We start from the raw sequence: 20,489 nt of genomic DNA, 5'->3' as shown, positions 1-20,489 counted from the left end.
AAAATCAAAGGTTATCTAAGGTTTTAAGCAGGAGTAAAATCAATAATTATGGAATCAAGAAAAAAAAACAAAGCAAAGTTTGAAAGAGTCAGGACAAATCTGAGTTTGGTTTTTAAAATATGAAATCCAGATTTAAATGTTACAATGGGTTCAACTATTGATTTTCAAGATACTTAGAGATTAAGTAGCTGTGTTTTGAATAGGGGTCTTTAAAAATAAAGGCCATGTAGCAGACATTTGAAAACACGTGTGTGCATAGAAACTAGTAACATGACGGAGTACACCTTGAGCACTGCTGGCCAAAGTTTTGATGCTCAAATGTTAATTGAATACAAATGTCATTATTTTCCCCCTTGCTTTTGACATTTTCATGAGTTAGTTTTGATTTCATTTCATTTTTAAATACTAAGACTCTAAGCTGGGTATAGTAGGGCACACCTTTAATCCCAGTACTTGGAGTGAGTTTGAGACCACACTTGTCTACATAGTGAGTCTGTTGACAGCTGCATAGTGAGACCCTGTCTCGAAAACAGAAATAAATGAGTAAATAAACAAAAATAAAAGGTTTCAAAAGAAAAAAAAAAGACTCTAAAAGAGTGAGATACAATAAAAATATACCCCTCTAGTCTTCTTAAGGATACTTAATATACTTAATAAAAAGAATATTCTTTTGACTTGTTTGAATTTATGCTTTAAATTTTTATTTATTTGCTTGTTTATTTTTTGGGACAGTCTCATATTCTAGACTGGGCTGGAACTTGCTAGATAGCCTAGGATGACCTTGAATTTATGGCCATTTTTCATTACCCCACCTCCATTTCAGTGCTAGGATTATGAGCGAATGCCACCCCCATCCCCATGCTTGGGATTGAACCTAAGACTTCAGTGTGCTAAGCAAGTACTCTTACATTCCAGCCCCTGTGGAGCTGTTTGTTTGAATGTTTTGTTTTAATTTTTAGGAACTGTTTTTTATTGAATTCTGGAATACAAATTTACAAGGTCTCAGTTTTTTTAGGTGTAGTTAGAATTATGTTTACTGAAAGGAGTTCTGTTTCTCTGCACCATAAAACTTGTATTCTATTTTGTTTTCTATTCTATTAAGATCTCTGTCGATTTTGTAAAAGTGCAAATAATTCAGAAGAGCTCATGCAGTATATGTAATATTTATAAACTCTTTTCTGCCTCTAGCATATTCATAAAAATATTTATTTATTTATTTTTTAAATATTTATTTATTTATTTATCATGTATACAATATTCTGTCTGTGTGTATGCCCACAGGCCAGAGGAGGGCACCAGACCCCACCACAGATGGCTGTGAGCCACCATGTGGTTGCTGGGAATTGAACTCAGGACCTTTGGAAGAGCAGGCAATGCTCCTAACCTCTGAGCCATCTCTCCAGCCCCCTCATAAAAATATTTAAATGTCTATGATTTATAGGGAATCTGACAATTCATTTTTGCCAAAATATTTTTGTCTTAGGCAGTAGATGTTAGACTTTTTGAAACTCTGATCTTTTGTATTAGTACCCTTTTAGTATCCTTTTGTGTTTTTTGCCCCACTGGTTTATGATATTTTCCACTATAGAGGGTCTTATGACTGTTGTGCAGCCTGTACTTAATGGTGTATTGACACCTAAGCTCTCTATTGTAAACTTAATTAGCACTTTGATTGTCAGCTGATGAGCAGTCCTTCTGTCTTCTGCACTTGGATGCTGCTCACTGCCAGCTGTGGGTTTAAGGATGGTCTATTTTGTTAACAACATGTGCTTGTGCAGTTGTTTAGCATCAACTCCTACCCCATATGAAAATAGGCATCAGACAAATTTAGTTTTCAATTTTGCTGTCTATGACTTGATTGAATTTAGATGAGTGAAATAGAGTGAATATTACCACAGTTGGGCACATGCATTTCTCAGCTTTGTGATGAGTAAGAAGAAATATAGACCAAATAAAGGTAGAAGATGCTAAAAATGCATTGGTAGCTTATGAAAACTAGCACATAACTAGAAATTTTATAATTTTTAGCTTTGTAAGACACCTCTTTTATTTACTCACCGCTGAGTGGAGACCGGGTAGTCTGGACCACTGGGAGCTGATGTGTGGAAGGTCAATCTATAGAAACCACGGCATGTCTTTCTATAACCTAAAACTGGAAATCAAAGGAAGGCCAGATGTAATGGTACAGGCTTCCAACCCCAGACTTGGGAGTGAGGGCAGCTGGGGCTATCAAGCAATCCCAAACATGCCTGGCTTTGTTTCAAAACACAGAAAACAAATAAATAAGTGGAGTGAGTTGATTATCTTCTGTGCTCCCAGGGAACATGGAGCTTTATGCCCAGGGCGTGCCAAGTCAAGTCTGTTGTTGACGTTCATGGACCAGAACGGCAGCTCACAGCCTTCACCTGCAGCCACAAGAGCTACTCCCCCCTTAGCACCTACCCAGGGCCCCACGCCAAAGGCTGCTCCTACTATATTCTGATATCAGTATGTACTTTTTTGGGAAAAATTATTAGTTTTGTGTGTGTGGACATGCATTGAGATCAGAGGACAGTTTTGCACTTTCTTTCTTTCTTTCTTTTTTTTTTTTTTAATTTTTCGAGACAGGGTTTCTCCGTAGCTTTGGTTCCTGTCCTGGAACTAGCTCTTGTAGACCAGGCTGGCCTCGAACTCACAGAGATCCGCCTGCCTCTGCCTCCCAAGTGCTGGGATTAAAGGCGTGAGCCACCTCCACCCCGCCAGAGGACAGTTTTATGAGTCAGTTCTTTCCCACCTCTTGGGTTCCAGGGATCAGAATCATCAGGTTTTGTAAGGTGCCTTACAAAGCTAAAAATTATAAAATCCTGTTGGGGAAGCATAGGATGCTATGGAAACAGATGTTTTTCTAACATGTTGTTTCTGTGAAACTAGTGAACATAAATCCTGAAATGGTTAGGCGTGGAAGCCCGCAGTTAGACCTGGAGTCTTAGTTAAGTATCACAAAAAACAGATGCTAACTTCGTTGAATGTCTGGGTTTAGAGGAGATACTGCCTCAAATTTCTGTGTACTATACGTAGTATACTTAAAATCTGTTTCTGAAAAAAAGGTGCTAGCCAGGTGTGGTAGCCCATTCCTATAGCAGCACTTAGGAAATTGAGGTAGGAGGGTCCCTGAGTGTGAGGCCAGCCTGGGCTGCAGAGTGAGGCTTATCTAAAAATTACTACTGTGACAATGACAATAATGACAACAAAATAATACAAATGTTACTATATTTTTTTCACATTTTTATCATTTTATTAGAAATAATTTCAAATGGGTTATGAAGAAAACTTATTCACTGAATTTGATGAGTTTTCAAAAAATTCTTTATGAAGATAGGTTCATCAATAAACAGTAAAATATCAGCAGAACTATCATATACTGGGCAAAGAGTCAGGCTGATTCCAAAAGCAACAATGTTACTATATTTTTTAAAGGTTCTATTCTGCTACATTGACGTTCTTAGGGCCTTTTTGCTGTATGGGGGATCCTGCGTGGCAAATGCTATCACTGATCTATGTCCCAACAGTTACAGAAATGATTTTTAATTTACTCAATGTATGTGATGGTCGTTTGCTTGGTTTTAATCAAGTCATGTCACTGTCAGTGCTGGCAGTTGTGGTCTATATGCATGTGGGTGGGGTCCAGGGAATTTATAACATTGAAAGAGACAGTGAACATAGGACTTTATTCTGGGTGACAAGTGGCCAACCTAGCTGGGCTCTACTTTAGTTATGGTAAAGATGGTTGTGTTACTATTTTCGTATTTTTTAATCTAGGACGTAAATCTGATTAAATTTCCTCCACAGGAAGGTTCTAGAAGCTAGTTGTGTTTTCATGGAAAGATCAGAAAAACATTAGGACTCCCATTAGGACTGCGCAGTTTGATCTAGTCTCAATCAGTGAGGTCATTTTAGTGATTCTCGAGCCTGTTTTACCTTTGGCTGCTTTCCATTGAGTCATTTCAAAATGCTTTAGGGGATCCTCTCTGAATAGGGCTTTCCTTCAGCTTATTCCATAACACTTTCTTGGGCTTCCAGATAGGCAGGCATTGCTTAACTGCAGAAATGCCCTGTTCTGAGAAATGCCCTGTTCAGGAATTTCATTGTAGTGTGAACATTGGCATGTACTTACACACACCTAGGTGGCATAGCCTTTGCACATCATTATATAGGGGCCCGTTGTTTGTTATTGAGCCATCTTTATGTAGTGTGTGATGTTACTAGTCTCTGACTGAACTTGGAGCTCACTGATTCAGTTATTGTCCAGCAAGCACCCACCAGGAACCATCCAGCCTCTGCCTCCCCAGCACCGTGGTGAGTGACAGGTGTGTGCTGCTACACCCAGCTTTTTGTGTAGGTGGTTGGGATACTCATGCTTGTGCAACAGGGACTTTAGCCATCTCCCTAACCAAAAGTTTGGCTGCTTTTAAATTGAATTGTCATGCTGTCCTTGAGTTTTGTGTGTTTTTGTTTTGTTGTTATTACTTTGCTGTATTGAGGATTGAACCTTGCACAAGCTAGTTACGCTTTCTTGATACATTGTATGTGTGTTTCCTTGTAAATTTAGCTTTGTTTTATTCTTGTCTTAAGAGTATGCTTTGCAAATATATACTCCCATTCTTTTTAGCTTCCTGAGACAGAATTTCTTGTGGCCAAGGTTAGCTTTGAATTCTTGATCTTTAAATTCTACTTTCCAAGTGCTGTGATTACGGGCACACCAGCTCAGAAACTGAATTTTAATGAAGTCACTTAGTTATTTTCCTTTGGTTTTTGATGCTTTTTGATGTCATGTTTAAGAATCCATTGGTCAACCCAAGATCAGAATATATTTTTTTCTTACAAGATTCTGACAGTTTCAACTTTTAGTTTGGGAACTTTATTCTGTTTGAATTAATTTCTGTATGTGATGTGATTCTTTCGCATGTAGCAATCTTTGTCATACTGTTTCATTTGCCTTATTGTGGTGTTCGTGTCTTGCACCAGAAGGTAAGTAAGTCGTAGGGGAAAGTTTTGGATTGCTGTTTCCTTGCTTTCTTACTGCCTGTGGTGGGTGTACAGTAAATACTTGTTAGGATTTTGATCCTGTTTCTGAGTTCATCACTAATCATTATTAGCATTATGATACTGCATGGTGATATAGTTCACAGTTTGTGGTAATGACATTGTGGAGGTAGTTTGTTTCATAATAAGATTTTAATTTTTTAATTTCCAAAAATAAATAGATTCAGTTACTTCTTAGTGTTCACTTGAAAAAATAACATCTGAGTGTGACCATCTGCTTCAAAAGAGATACTGATATTTCTGTGTTTTCTCCCATCTTTCTTTGTGGAGTTTGCTTTAGTGAGTCACAATATTTTTTTTTTAATAGGTCAAGATGCTGAATTATCAGGGACACTTTCACTTGTTTTGACACAGTGCTGCAAAAGAATAAAGGACACTGTTCAAAAGTTGGCCTCTGACCACAAAGACATCCATAGCAGTGTTTCTCGAGTTGGAAAAGCCATTGATAAGGTATGGAATTGAAGAATTTGAAAAAAAAAAAAGAATTTGTTTTTGTTTTTAATTTCATTTTAGTTACTATAGGTTTGTATGTACGTACGTGTGTGCATGTCATAAGACCATTTGGGAGTCAGTTTTCTTTTTCCACCCATGTGGATCTCTGGGTCGAACTCAGGTCATCAAGATTGGCAGCAAACTCTTACCTAATGAGTCCCTTACCTGCCCCAGAGGAACTGCTTTGTGTTTCTAACATTCTTCCTTTCCCAGTGTTTTGACATCCTTTGCTTTCTCAATTTGTTCTGTGCCATTCTTTTCTTTGCTTCTGATAACTTATAGTTCTTGTTTACTCTGGTACTCATTAAAAGTTCCCTGTTGCTGTTATTTGAGAAATGGAAATAAAAATAAGCCAACAAAACTCTTTCTTTTTATAGCTTTGTTTACCCATTTGCTTATATGACTAGAGTCCTGATGAGTAAAGGTGCAGAGAAATGTTAAGCCACTATGTGGGAGTTTGTTTATAGGAATAAGCTTTGCTGCTTCCTAAGTGTGTCCCTGGCGATGACCCTGTTTCTGTTGTGGGATGATTAGAATAACACCCTTGTATCTGTCTCCACCTTCCCCCTAATTCCTGTCTTCCTGTAGGCAGGCTAGTTGCTCTTCTTCAGTGTTGTCTTCGTGCGAGTGAGTGACATGGTTGTTAGGGGCCAGGCAAGCTACTTTACTTGGGTGACTTCTTTCTTTTTTCTTGTGACATTACTTGATTAAATCATCTTTGACTTAGTGGTTGAATCCTAAGCAGTTTCCAGTTTTAGAACTGAAGCTATTTTACCCATGGGGTTCACAGTTCTGATGGAGGTTAAGAAGAGCTACCCAAGGTTTCTACCTGATGTCTCTGACTCCTCCACCTATTAGGGAGAGTGTGACTGGCCATGACCGTTTTTGTTTATATGCTGTGAACTTTTGAAAGAGGAGGCATAATGATGGAGACCTCTTTGTAGCAAACATACCTCCTGAACATTGCGGAGTTACTTAACCTGTATGTACAGTGAGGGCAGCATAATGCAGATGGCAGAAGAGCCTGGAGGGAGAGTGTGTCCAAGAAACTCATCAGTTGCCCTGGAAAGTATTGAAAGACTAGGCTTAGTGGTGCCTAGATCCGGACAACTTCTAAAGAGATGCATTTGCTGATAGGTGTGATTATACATTAGGACTGCAAGTGACTATGTGACTTAGGGAAGTTTTAGCAGCCTGTCAGAGAGTGATGAACTTGAATTAGTGATGGAAGAGGCTGGGCAGATGGCAAAGGCTGGCAACTTAATGAGTATTCTCTGAAATACCTTTGAGGTTTGAAACCTGTTTGGTAACTTGATGCAATAACATGGCTGTGGAAGTAGGCTTGGTATCAGGATACTGTGGCACCGGAATTTATCAGTTGGTATCTGAAGTGGTTTTCTTATTTATTTGTTTGTTTGTTTTTTCAGACAGGGTTTCTCTGTGGCTTTGGAGCCTATCCTGGAACTAGCTCTTGTAGACCAGGCTGGTCTCGAACTCACAGAGATCTGCCTGCCTGTGCCTCCCAAGTGCTGGGATTAAAGGCATGTGCCACCACTGCCCGGCTATCTATCTATCTATCTATCTATCTATCTATCTATCTATCTAGTATGCAATGTTCTGCCTGCATGTATGTCTGCAGTCCAGAAGGGGGCACTAGATCTCATTATAGATGGTTGTGAGCCACCATGTGGTTGCTGGGAATTGAACTCAGGACCTCTGGAAGAACAGCCAGTTCTCTTCATCTCTGAGCCATCTCTCCAGCCCCCTGAAGTGGTTTTCTGGTACATATGGAGTGGTGGGGACTTGAGAGACAATCTTAAATAATAATAATAATCTATGTATGAGGAGCCTTGTGTTTGCTTAATAAGCTGCACATCTCTGTGGGTCAAAGCATCCTGGGGGTTCTGATGGCATAGAGAGAAAGAACTCTGGGATGCTCCTAAGGGTGTCTGCTGGACCACTGGGCCTGCTGCTCCCTGTAGTTAATGTTCGGGAGTCATCACCTGTTTTGCAGACACCTGTTCATGACAGTGAGAGAGTTACTGCTTAAGAACCTGTGCTTGGAGTGGATGGGTTGGTCCCAGCAGTCTCCTTGGGTTTGTGTGTTTGCTGTGGTAGGATAGATACTTTCTGTCCTGCCAAAATTATCATCAGAATTCTCTTTTGATTTTAGACCGCCTTCCTGCAGGTGACTTGGTGTGCATGGCTTCCTCCAGATGCAGCAGGCTATTATAGACACTACTAAGGGTTGTCAAATATTTTGATTAGTCTTTAAGCAAAGTAGTAAGATGTACTTGGTGCTAAAAATAGAGTATCCTTTGAGAATGAATATCTAGGGAACACATTTATAGTTAATAATTTACATTCTGACCTGGGTTGAGAGAGATATTAGAAACATGTTTCTTATTAGGTATTTTATTTAGTCTCATACTTTTGAGAATTTTTTTATGTACTTGGAACTTATAAGGACTTAAATAACTGAACTATTCTGAAAGAAACAGAATAGCTCCTTCAGAATTTTCTTACTAGGAAGGTAGTTTAAATTCTAGGTACATAGATTCTCATCCAATGTAGGAAACTACAACATTAGTGATACTCAAAGTACTTGCTGGATTGTAGCTCAGCCACAGAGGAAGTCTTGAATGACTCAGTTTTTAGGTATCTCTAAGCACATACTCCCTGTATTTTTGGTATCTACTATGTTGCCTGAAGAGAAAGCTCTTTCCCAACTGATGTTCCTAGATGTGAAGAGGTTTTGTGTGTGCATGAGGAATCTGTAGGCTGTTGTTACATAAGACTCCTCTGGCTTGGTAAGGTTTGCTTTTTTTTTTTTTTTTTCAACTTCAGAGCTTTATTGTGCAGGACAGAGAGCCACAGTTGTGCCTGCCCACCCCCAGACTTTTAAATTGCTATTTCTCTGAGATCCCTGGTGACCCCCTTCATGATCTCCATTGGAGTTTGAAGAGAGTATAACCATGAAGGCTCAAAGCTTCCTTTCTTAAACATGGGCAGTATTATATTACACTTTGCCTTTACATTGGTGTTGAAAACCACACTGGAATTTATCATTAAACTACATTTATTTTTCCTTCTTAAATGTCTTTGCTACATATTTTTACTATTCTTGTGACTTCTTGTTCTTAATTTTGTGGTGTATGCAATGTCTTCCTAAGCCAAAAGTAACTTGGGGTGTCAAGAAAGATACAAAAGTTCCAAAGAAGAATGAAGACATTGTTAAGCCTTATACACTTGACTTGACAAATACATGCAAGCTCTGAGGAGCTTGTTGTAAAGGCGAGGTACATTCATGTATTGGTGGTGAGTAAATAGGATAAAGCTGAAACCACTGTGGTTCAAGGATTGTGGCTTTCAAAGCAAACTGACCTGAGCAATAGATTGGAATGCTGTCTAGCTGCCTCTGAATGCTTTTTTTTTTGCGGGGGGGGGCACATCTCCCTTCAAAGGTGGCAGAAATAGTTGGTTCCTTAGGAGTAGGCTAGATTTGTTGTTTAAAAATCATATTAACAGAGAACAGTCTAAAGTAAAAAAAAATAGACTGTTAAACCCTATGAATAGAAATGAGTATGCAATTTCTACAGATTCAAAACGTAGGGTTTTGGAACAGCACAGAGGAGAACAAATCGTGGCCTTTCTTGAAGGGAAAATGAACAGTTAAGGGACCAACCAGACAGTCCCCATCTATTAGGTGGTCTGTATATTTGTGCAAATAAGACCTAGGGCATTCCCATTTGCAATGGAGCCTTCGGTTAATTGTGTTTCCTTTTTCAGAAGATTCTTGAAAGGATGGTGGCTTAACATCACAGACATACCAGCCGGGGCTAAAAAGTGCTTGTTTTAAAAGCCTGTGTTACTTGTAGTGTGTGTTTCTGCAGAAACTTTTAGTGTAGCCTTTTAAAGTGCCAAGTGATAGATTTTTTTCTTTAATGTTTTAAGTGTTCTTTTTTCATTTTAGTATTAAATTTTTTAAAAGATTTATTTATTATATATACAGCATTCCTTTCATGTATGCCTACAGGCCAGAAAGGGGCACCAGACCTCATCACAGATGGCTGTGAGGCACCATGTGGTTGCTGGGAATTGAACTCAGGAACTCTGGAAGAGCAGTCAGTGCTCTTAACTGCCAAGCCGTCTCTCTAGCCCCAGTATTAAATTTTTTTTATTCTCTGAAAATGTTAACAGAAAAGAAGTTTGTATTATGTAAGAAATTTTCTGGCTTTTTTGTTATTGTGGATATAAAACATTGAAGTTTTTACTTTAATGTGTTGGCTATTAAAGTATTTTAGCCCTTGAATTCTTGATTTTTTTTGTTTTTTAATTGAATTTATTCATTCACTGTTTGCTAACAAATAGTGTGTTGGGCTGTTTTTAATTTTCTACCTCTTCTTAGAATTCTCTTTAGGGTTGTTGGGGGGCTAAAATGAATAATAATGAGATTTTTAAGCATCTAAAGTGTATGTTACAGTTATGTGCTAGGAATCTTAACTAGTGTTGTAAAAGTGCTAGGTTTTCTCTTTTTTTTTTTTTTTTTTCCTCTCTCAAGACAGGGTTTCTCTGTGTAGCAGCTTTGGGTGTCCTGGAACTTGCTTTGTAGACCATGCTGGTCTCGAACTCAACAGAGATCCGCTTGTCTCTGCCTCCTGGGATTAAAGGCGTGATGGGTTTTCTTAACATATAAAATAATAGAAAAAGTTCTGAGGCAAGTGCAAGTTGAATTGTGAAGGAAAGATTGTACTTTTGGTGATTCTAAGGTTTGCAGAGTTAGTATCTTAAATATGGCTTGGAAGACTAAGATTTGAAAGAAGAAAGCAAGGAAGTGAGCTTTTCTGTTAGGATAGATAACAAAAATATAACCCATGTTAAAGACTGAAGGACTGTTGGTCCTCTTCCTCATATTGAGGAGAGGTCAGGCTGGTAAAGATGTATGGATTATGAATTTGGTCCAGCAGGTGATAGACGGAAGCGAAGACGTGAAATCAGGGGAGGATTAATCTGACATCATATAGGATGACAATAAGTGGTGGTGGTCAGGGGCAGAGAAGTGGGAACTTTGCTTACGCGGTGGTGACTGTATTTCTTTTTTTTTTTTTTTTTTTTTTTTTTTTTTTGGTTTTTCGAGACAGGGTTTCTCTGTGGTTTTGGAGCCTGTCCTGGAACTAGCTCTTGTAGACCAGGCTGGTCTCGAACTCACAGAGATCCGCCTGCCTCTGCCTCCCGAGTGCTGGGATTAAAGACGTGCGCCACCATCACCCGGCGTGACTGTATTTCTTATACGGAGCTGCGCGCTTCACTTGCATTTGTGTGTCCCATGATGCTAGTATGTTGTTCTCATTGAGTTATGAGGGAACTGAGGTGAAGAGATGTTGAACAACATACCCTGAACATACAGCCTGGAGAGCAGACCGAGGTTTGGACGTGTTTTCAATTGAAAATTTGATCTTAAACTTTACTTGAAAGTCAGTGAGGTATGGCAGGTCTAGTAATGTTGGGGTAAAATGATGGGTACAAATTTAATGGCATTGCCCAAACTGGATTTCTGCCACTAGATGGAGCAGCTAACATTGAGGAAACAAAATGCCGTCTTAATGCTGACAGTATAAAAAGTGAGATAGCTAATATTTTTAAAAATAGTTCCAGGAAACCAGTTGGAACTGCCTTTTATGTCAAGTTAACTGGTTTCAAGAATGGAAAGCGGTAGCACAGCTGTGAGGTCTTGTGCTCAGACAGGTCTGCAGCAGGAAGGACAGTGATGCAGCAGTTAGTGCAGCCTTTGGCCTCGGATACAGAGCCCAAACTGCTGCTTCGTTTGGAAGTAAAACTTGGAAATTAGGTGGCAGAATGTGTCCAGATCAGGCCAGCGGGACCTTCCTCTGTGGGAAGCCGCAGAACCTACACCCAGGGACAGCGTAGTGGCTGTGGGTGTGGCAGGAGACTTGGTACCTTGTAGGTGAGAAGAGATTTGCTTGGTACCTTCCTATGAGCTCCAGGGAGGATTGTGGATGGGAACCATCACCTATACAGGCCCTGCCCAGAGTTCTCATACCAGTACATTCAGTTTTGCCTGCCCGCCCTCCCTTCTTCCCTCCCTTTTATAGCTCATTAGCTGCTCAAACATGTTAAGAAAATGATACTACTTTCCTTCCCAGGGTCGGGTCCAGGCCTTGTCATTTGGTTTGAGCTGTTCACTCTTACATGTGTGTTATATGGCAGTCCAGATTACTCCTCAGCCCCTTCCTCTGACGTTTCCTTGACTGTTTGCAGAGCCAGACAACAGTGTCTGGGATTACCTTATTGATGGTAGAAGTTGACCTTTGAGTCCTCTACCCTGGACATTTTTCCATCATAGGTAGTGTGTATAAGCTGTTTGCTTCAGGTTCCTTAAAGAATATGGATAGTTTCTTGAAATCTGCTCCCATTAGATATTGTATAGTATACTACTTGATGCAGTAAATTCAGGTTTGGAAGCCCCTCTCTCCAGGATTGAACAACAAGAATGCCTTTAAAAGGGTGTTTTCTATTTTGTGGCAGCATCACAGTTGGAGTTGGTGGGAGATCTATTTTGCTCAAAACATAACGGAAGGGTAACTAAGCAGCCCTGTTTTTTGTGGTGATTGTTGGTGTCTTGGTGAGGATGAAGGCCAGCATCCAGAATACAGGTTATCTGTCCAGAAGTTAGTTCTGGGAAGTTGATGGCTCATGTTTGAGGTCAGGTCTGGCTTTGACTTCGTTGGTGCTACATGTTCACCCACTTGCAGTAAGCAGCCCAGGCCCTGGTTCAGTGGAGCTTCCCCTGTGCTAATCAGTGGCCACTGGAGTATGACTGTGTGTTTGTAATTGTGTGGTGTTGCGGTTTGAGCAATCCTTTGTCCTTGGAGTTGCTTCACTGCCTTCAGCCTTTTATGAACTAGGTCTTACCCCACACCCCAAATAAGTTACCATGCTGTGGCTGCAGCCGTGGGGTTTGAGTAGGAGGCATTCTGAAGGCTGGCATTGGATGCTGGTGACTGAAGAAAAGCCTGGAACAGGCCTTGTGGACAGGAGGCTTCTTTTGCACCCTCAACTCCACCCTTTTCTAAATTTCAGTGTCATTTGTAGTTTGGTGCCTCCCATTGGCCCTGCCTGCTGTTCCAGAGTTGGGACATCTTTTAGTGCCCCTTTGGCCATATGAGTGGGAGGACTGCTCTAATGAAAAGATTTTGGAAAAAAAGATCTTTGTGCTTAGTTTAAAGCAGTGATTGGAGATGAGTGAGTGAAGTTGAGTACAAACTAAAGTTGTAGTGTATGATGAATGTGTCCTTCTGTAGTAGAGGATGGTTATTAAGAAGAGTAGAGAAGCCGGGCGATGGTGGCGCACGCCTTTAATCCCAGCACTCGGGAGGCAGAGGCAGGCAGATCTCTGTGAGTTCGAGGCCAGCCTGGTCTACAGAGCTAGTTCCAGGACAGGCTCCAAAGTCACAGAGAAACCCTGTCTCGAAAAACCAAAAAAAAAAAGAAGAGTAGATAATTGTCTCTGATTAAGAAGAAAGCTAAGTTGAGCTTTGAAGTACAGATATGACTTTATACTCTCTCTCTCTCTCTCTCTCTCTCTCTCTCTCTCTCTCTCCAATATAAGAGGAAATGGTGATTACAAAGCAAGGAAGACTTCCCTAAGAATAAAATAAAACTTACCGAACTATTCTCTACCCCAAATAAGAGTAATAAAAGTCAAAATACAGTGTGCCATGGCTGAACTTTATTGAGGTATTTGTTAAAGTGTAGTAAAGTATCTTGACCTTTAGAAGCTCTTGCTTTTGAAGTTGCCTGGTTTCAGTAGGAGCTGCTGTAGTCTCTTCTGTCTGCCTGGCTCAGTCCTTGTTCTGTGGATCCTTTCCCAGCCAGGTGTGTACACTGCAGCCAGGTGAGGGGGTGGGGGATTGGTTTTCATTAGAGCAGTAGGGAAGGGAGTGTGCTGGATAGCTCTATGTCAGCTTGACACAAACTAAAGTCATCTGAGAGGAGGGAACCTCAATTTAGAAAATGCCTTCATAAGATCAAGCTGTAGCAAGCCTGCTGGGCATTTCTTAATTAGAGATTAATAAGGGAGAGACTAGCCTCTGGTGGGTGGTACCCCACTCCTAGGCTGGTAGTCCTGGGTGCTTTTTTAAAAAAAGCAGGTTGAAAACCAGTGGTGGTGGTGCACGCCTTTAATCCCAGCACTAAGGAAGCAGAGTCAGGAGGATCTCTGTGAGTTCGAGGCCAGCCTGGTCTACAAGAGCTAGTTCCAGGACAGCCTCCAAAGCTACAGAGAAACTCTGTCTTGAAAAACGAGAGAGAGAGAGAGAGGGAGGGAGACAGAGAGAGAGACCAACCCAGGTTAAACAAGCCATCAAGAGCAAGTTTCCATAGCCTCTCAGCTCCTGCCTTCAGGGTCCTGTCCAAACTGTCTTTGATGGTGAGCTGTAATGTGGAAGTGTAAACCAAATAACCCTTTCCTCCCCCAGTAGCTTTGCTCCCTGTGTTTCCTCACAGCAGTAGTCACCCTAATTAGGAGAAGGGTGTCTGGTGGTGTTTGTTCTTGGAAGGAAGCTAGTCTGACATAGGAGACAAAGCACAGGTGTTAAGAGAAGAGGGAGAATCTCTGAGTCAGTTATCCCCTGCCTACCACTTTCCTTAAATCCACGTTGCTTGGGTAAAAACGACGTCTTTTATATGAACCAAGCGTCCTAACTAAGCACTAAATGATCTGTGGGTCCGTCCTTACTGACATCAGCACTGGCATGGAAGCACACTGCCTCTGCCCAGAGGGAACTGCATTGGAGGTTTGCTCTCTGCCGTCTGTCATATTCCATCATCTGCTCTAGTTATCAGGCCAAAGTTTCTCTTGGGAAAATCCTGTTCCAAACTGAATGAAGCTACATTGTTTAGATGAGAACCGTTTATTGAATTACAGTGCAGGCCACAGAAGAAAGCCTAGAGCTTGGTAGTCAGATCTCACAGGATCAGGGTCAGATAATCCCTTTAAACTGGAGGATTCTCACTTTACCTCATCAGGAAGATGGAAGATGAAGTACTGGACTTGATCTAGCCCGCGTGGCAAATTAGGCCAAGAATCATAAAAAGACCTATGCAGCAAATTGTGCAAATGAATCTGTAATTGGATCCAAGTGGTGTGTGTATGAGAGAGTATTATTTTAAGAGAAGCAGTCTCAGCTATGTAGCTTAAGCTAAACTGGCATTGAACTCCTCAGGATCCTTCTGGGACTAGACAAATTTGCTGCCATACCCAGTTTAAGTGATTTTTAAATTAAGGATTTTGTCATTCTTTTATTTGGTTGTTTATGTTTTCTAATGGCTCAGCACATAAAAGTACAAAATGCACAACTGATGACCTGAGTTTGATCCCTGTGCTAAGGGTGGAAGGAGAGAACTGATTCCTCCAGATGTGTGCCGTGGCTCTCATGTACATCATACAGACACACAACAACAACAACAATAATGAAACTTTAAAAGTTGTGTTTTCTAATGCAAGCTGTTTTAAATGTGGCATCAGAGTTGGTGGCAAGGACTAACTCAGATTCACCTATTGCATGTTGGATAATTGTTATTGCATGAATACTTGTGGAACATTTCATGTACATCATTTATTTATATCATCTTGAACACCTGTTTAACTTAATCTGCATCCCAGCAAGTGCCTTCCTGAGCATGGGTATGAAACTGAGGTTTATGTTAGAGCCAGAGAAAAAATGGAAAAGCTGATCTGAGACTTTTAGGACCCTTTCTCTGCTAGAATTCCTTGGGAGAAGTGATCTTTAGGGTCTTGAGAGCACCTGCTATATGCGCAGGCATCTCTCTCCCCTTGTAGAATGGTAAAAGATGTTTGCCATCTCTGGGAGAATAAAATCACTGACATTCTTCTGTTCTGTTCTAATAAGGAGACAGTGGGATAGCAGATGGACTGTGAGATCCTTGGATGGGGTGTGACAGGCGGGGTTATGGAGTATGCTTATCCTTTTTAAGAGCTCAGTGTGGGGTGTGGCTTATGCCCTTGTGCTTGTAAGGTAAAAGCTTACTAGTGTGCTCTATCTACCTTTCTCTTCACTTTGAAAACCAAAGCAGAGGTGTGAGTGTGAGTATTGTACAAAGGAGGCAGTAAGATGTCAAGAAAGATGGTGTGGGAATCTAGATTCCTCCTGTACTGCTGCAGCTGCCGCTGCTGCCCTTCTGAGTTTTCTCGCAGCCATAGCCTGGGAAGCACTGCGGTCTACTCTATGCCTCCGTACAGGTGTATTTCCTCATGGATCCTGCATTTATTATCAGCTTTACAGGGTGTTGCCAGATATTTTCCTAGGGGGTTTTTATACCAGTTTACAGTCATGCCCAACCTGTTTGGCAGTCCTGTTCCCTCATTTCTCACCGCATTTGCAAATCTTTAAAGATTAACCAGATGGTGTGTGAAGTCATGTCTGGTCACACTCACTTTACCTTTCTGATCTTTTGAGGTGGAGCGTCTTTTCACATGTAACCTTTAGAATGGCCTCCTTTGTGAATTTCATGTTCTTTTTGTCCATGGCTTTCCTCAGTCTGTCTATCTCATGACCTGGGGAGTTTGCTTCCATATCTTCTGAACTTGTAATCTTTGTGAGTTGAGTGTGAAGTAGCCATCTTTTCCCAGTCCAGGTCTGCTTGCTTTGTTGGGAGTCCTTTGGAGTCACTCTCTTTCTAATCCAGAAAGAGATTAACCAGATGTTGAAAAAAAAAAACCCAGTTCTTTGCAGGTGCAGCAGTGACCTGCAGTGGAACAATTGTTGCAGTCATATGTCAGGTTTTCTTCAAAGTAGATGGGAAGCTTTAAAATAACATTGCGAATTGACATGTTTTACCATGAGCTGTTAGTAACTATGATTTATGAATGTATTTGGTGAGCAATGAAAACTAGTCTTTAAATTGATTTGGTTGAATTCATGAGATCTCCAAAGAGATAGTCTCTAGATTTAGCATGTTGTGAATTTCTTTTTCCAAGCTTTATTGCATCCTGTGCAAATGGACATGCCCTTGAACATGTGCTTTGCCTTTTTTGGTCCTTCCTCCCTGGGTAAGAACATCATGTCAGGCTCCTTTTTTCTTTATTGACAAGGTTTCTCTGTGCAGCCCTGGCTGTCCTGGAACTCACTCTGTTGACCAGGCTCAGAGATCTCCAAGTGCTGGGATTAAAGGTGTGTACCACCATGCCTGACATATTGAGACAGGGTTTTGCTGTGTAACCCAGGTGGACTCTGAATTCAGGATCCTCTGGTCTTTGCTTCCGAAGTGTTATGAATAGGTTGGTTCTCATTGTTTTAAGAATATGAAAGGAAAAAGTAAAGCAGATGATGTTAATAACAGACAGGTATTTCTTTGCATTAGTGCCTGTGCTGGTATACAGTGTTGCTTGATTTCCTGGGTAGCTATGTAAATATGTTTGGTCACCCAGTAACAGGCTGGAAGGAATGCCAGCTCTGATGCAGCAGTGAGTTATCCTCAGTGGGTACTATCTGTAAAGGACAACGAGTCTACAGTCCACGACCCTAGAGAAGCTGAGTAACAAGGAGAACCTAAGAGAAGCATATGCAGATCTCCCTGGGAAAAGGAAATAGACAAGATCTCCTGAGAAAATTGGGAGCGTGGGGGTGGGGAAATGGAGGGCTGAAGAGGAAGAGAGGATAAAGGGAGGGGGAGGAGAACTTGAAGAAATGGGAATGGGATTGTTGAGATGGGGGAAGGACAGAGACAGAGAACATGGAGAAAATATCTTGATTGAGGGAGCCGTTATGGGGCTAGCAAGAAACGTGGCATTAGAGAAATTCCCAGGAATCCACAAGGATGACCCTAGCTAAGACCCTAAGCAGTAGTGGAGAGGGTGCCTGAACAGACCTTGCTCTGTAGTCAGATTGATGCCTATTTCAGATGTCACCTTAGAACCTTCATCCAGCAACTGATGGAAACGGGCAGAGACCTGCATCAGAGCACTGGGCTGAGCTCCCAAACTCCAGTTCAAGAGTGTAGGAGTGAGAATATGAGCAAAGAGGTGAAGACCATGATGGGTTCACCCACTGAAACAGTCTACCTGAGCTAATGGGAGCTCACCAACTCCAGCCAGACAGGGAAGGAACCAGCATAGGGCCAAGCTAGACCCTCTGAATGTGGGTGACAGTTTTATGACTGGGGGCAGACTGCTGGGCCACTGGTAGTAGCACCAGGATTTGTCCCTGCTGCTTATACTGGCCTTTTGGAACCTTTTAGAATCTCTCTGGATAGATACCTTGCTCAGCCTAGATATATAGTAGGGAATGCCTTGGTCCTTCCATGGACCAATGTGCCTTGCACTCTCAGAGGAATAGAAGGGGAGTGGGGGAGGAGTGGGAGGAAAGGTGGAGGGGATGGGAAGAGGGGAGGGAGTGGGAACTGGGATTGGTGTGTAAAATGAAAAAAGATAGTTTCCTTTAAAAAAAAATAAAATAGAAAAGTGAAAAAAAATAGTTATTCATCACCCCTACCCCCCCCCCAAAAAGGAAAAAGAATCTGCAGTTATAATAAAGAGAATTTGACTTGTTTTGCATCTCAACATCTGTTTATAATCTATTATAACATAAAACTGTGAAAGGTTTTCCTGCCTTCTTTAGTTGTTTTAAGTATTAAAACACGGTAGAAGGGTGCTCAGAAACATGCATTGTTCTTGCTTGTTTTCTAAATTGAGCGACTACATTCCAAAGCCTCAATGTGACTAAGGATGCTTCTGCCGAAAGGGCATTTCCAGTTTTCTTTCCCATGTAGTAGTAACCATAGTAAGCCTTTAGAAAGGAAAAATGTGAAGGCATCCTTGTAAAACTTCATAATATTGTTTAAATACGAGACTCAGGGATCGGCATTTATTTTTGCTATGTATCTTAGAGAAATTAAGTATCCAAATAATTTCATTATGTGAGCAGATAGTGTTGGTGATAACTGTTGGATTATTTTAAAAGCAGCTGTAAGGGGGAGAAGGTGGGAAGAGGCTTGGTCTGACCTTAGGCAGAATGTTTATTCATGGCAAGGGGGCATCTTTATTACTCACATGTATGAATGGCCAAAATGCCTACAGAGGAAGATGGGATGTGGCCTCATAGATGGGCAGAAATGACTTCTGTAGTCCTCAAGAAAGCTGGGAAGCGTCCTTCAACAGAAATTATTAGTGACTATTAAAATTCTGCCAGTGATCTCTGTGAGTTTGAGTTCAGTCTGGTCTACAGAGCAAGTTCCAGGACAGCTTGGACTATTACACAGAGAAACCCTGTCTCAAAAAACACCAACAAAACCCAAAAAATTAAAAAAAAAAAACTGCCAGTATGCTAGGCATTGTGCTATATACTCTTAGTCTGTACTTGTGAGGAAGGCAGGAGGTCAGGAGTTCAAGGTCATCGGTTATTACAGGTGTGTTGGAAGGCAGCCTGGGCTTCTTGAGAACTTGTTTCTAAAAACAAGCAAACTGGTAATACATATTAACAAGTAAAATGTCTTTGAAAGCATATTTATTTTCCATGGTTGTTTTCCTTCTTTCCTGGGGAGTTAAATACCTGGCGACATATTAATAGGAGGTTGATAAGATTGAGAAGTAATTATTAGATGAGTTATTGCCACCCTGGGGGCTGTGTGTGTTCACAGACCAGTGAAGGGTATAACTCTAAATGGTTGCTGCTTGTTACATAAGCTTAGGCATGTGGAGAATTATCGGCAGATTCCTGAATTTGTAGATTACATCATTAGATACCCATTATTTTATTCATTTGAATGGCCTCTGGGGAAGTAAAATAGCCCTATCATTCTTTGAGTTTCTAGTTGAGTTCAGAAGAAGAACAAACTGCCCCCTTGTGTTTTGGTTATTATAGATAGCACAGAAACTATAAATGACTTTGTTTTAAAGTGTCGGTGGCCTGCCATGAATCAACTCTTAAATACAGGGTCTCTGATAAGCAGAAGTAAAACTCAGAATCTTTTTAGGTGATGGTGGTTCATTGGTAAGTTCATATGTGCATTACTTTAGCATTTAAGTTGTTTGTGTTTTTCCCATTGGTTAGGCTAAGTTCTAGCACAAGAGATTCTATTAGAAAACAAGGATGAGTGAGGGCTCCTGAGACCCCACTCTAGCTGGGGAGCTTTTGGCAGTTAATGACTGCTGGGGGAAGGAGAATCATTTTTCTTCACTGTTAAAGGACCCATTCTCCAGTAAATAACCCCACAGGTGTTTTCATGCAATTAACCCTCAGTTTTTTTTTTTTGTTTGTTTTGTCTGTGTGTGTGTGTGTGTTCGCCCTTGTTTTTGGAACATTTTTGTAAAGATAGCTTGGAAGCCTTGGGTTTCAGTACTTGTGCCTTTGACCTTGGTGCTTGTCACCTCCTCTCTGTGCCCCTTGAGCTGTGTTTGGTTCCTTGTGTGCCAGACAACTCTGCGCTGCCCTTCCCCGTGTGGATGGCAGTCTTCCGTAGGTCGCAGATCCAGTTGTGTTCACAGTTTTGAAAGTACCTTACTTCAGTTTCAGAGTCTGCAGTGGACTCTGTGAGTCCAAACTATGTATCCATAGCTCAAGTGTAGGCCTGGTAATAGTAAACTGCTCTTTGCACGCACTGTCTGGCTCTCCCACCTCCTCACTCCCAGCCTCAGAACTGCAGTTAGTTGTTGGGCTGTAGCATGGTTTATTTAGCAGTCCTACATTGATGGAGGTGTGTGTGTGTGTGTGTGTGAGTGTGTGTGTGTGTTTCTGTCCTTTGCATTACAGATAGTGCTGTACTGAGCATGCTTTTAGCAGATACTGTAACATATTTCTGAAAATACTGCTCTAGTATAATGCCCAGAAATTGGTTTATTGGTTTCAGTTTCACAGAAGTCAGTGTTAAATCTATAC

General features: G+C 41.1%; 1 protein-coding gene across 2 annotated transcripts in view; it reads left to right on the top strand.

Annotated features, from left to right (window-relative positions):
* The window catches only part of Rmnd5a (required for meiotic nuclear division 5 homolog A), a 69,501-nt gene that overhangs the window by 7,807 nt on the left and 41,205 nt on the right, over nucleotides 1–20,489 (top strand). For both annotated transcript variants that reach the window (XM_041632093.1, XM_041632088.1), the window contains exon 2: nucleotides 5,390–5,532. In XM_041632093.1, coding sequence (XP_041488027.1) covers nucleotides 5,390–5,532 — 143 coding nt within the window. The remainder of the gene's footprint in view (nucleotides 1–5,389; nucleotides 5,533–20,489) is intronic.

This window comes from Microtus oregoni, unplaced genomic scaffold (genome assembly GCF_018167655.1).
Source record: "Microtus oregoni isolate MIOR12 unplaced genomic scaffold, Mior012 000002F_ref0000024, whole genome shotgun sequence".
Classification (NCBI taxonomy): domain Eukaryota; kingdom Metazoa; phylum Chordata; class Mammalia; order Rodentia; family Cricetidae; genus Microtus; species Microtus oregoni.
Note: the sequence above shows the minus strand (reverse complement) of the source record. Positions and strands in the feature narration are given on the sequence as shown.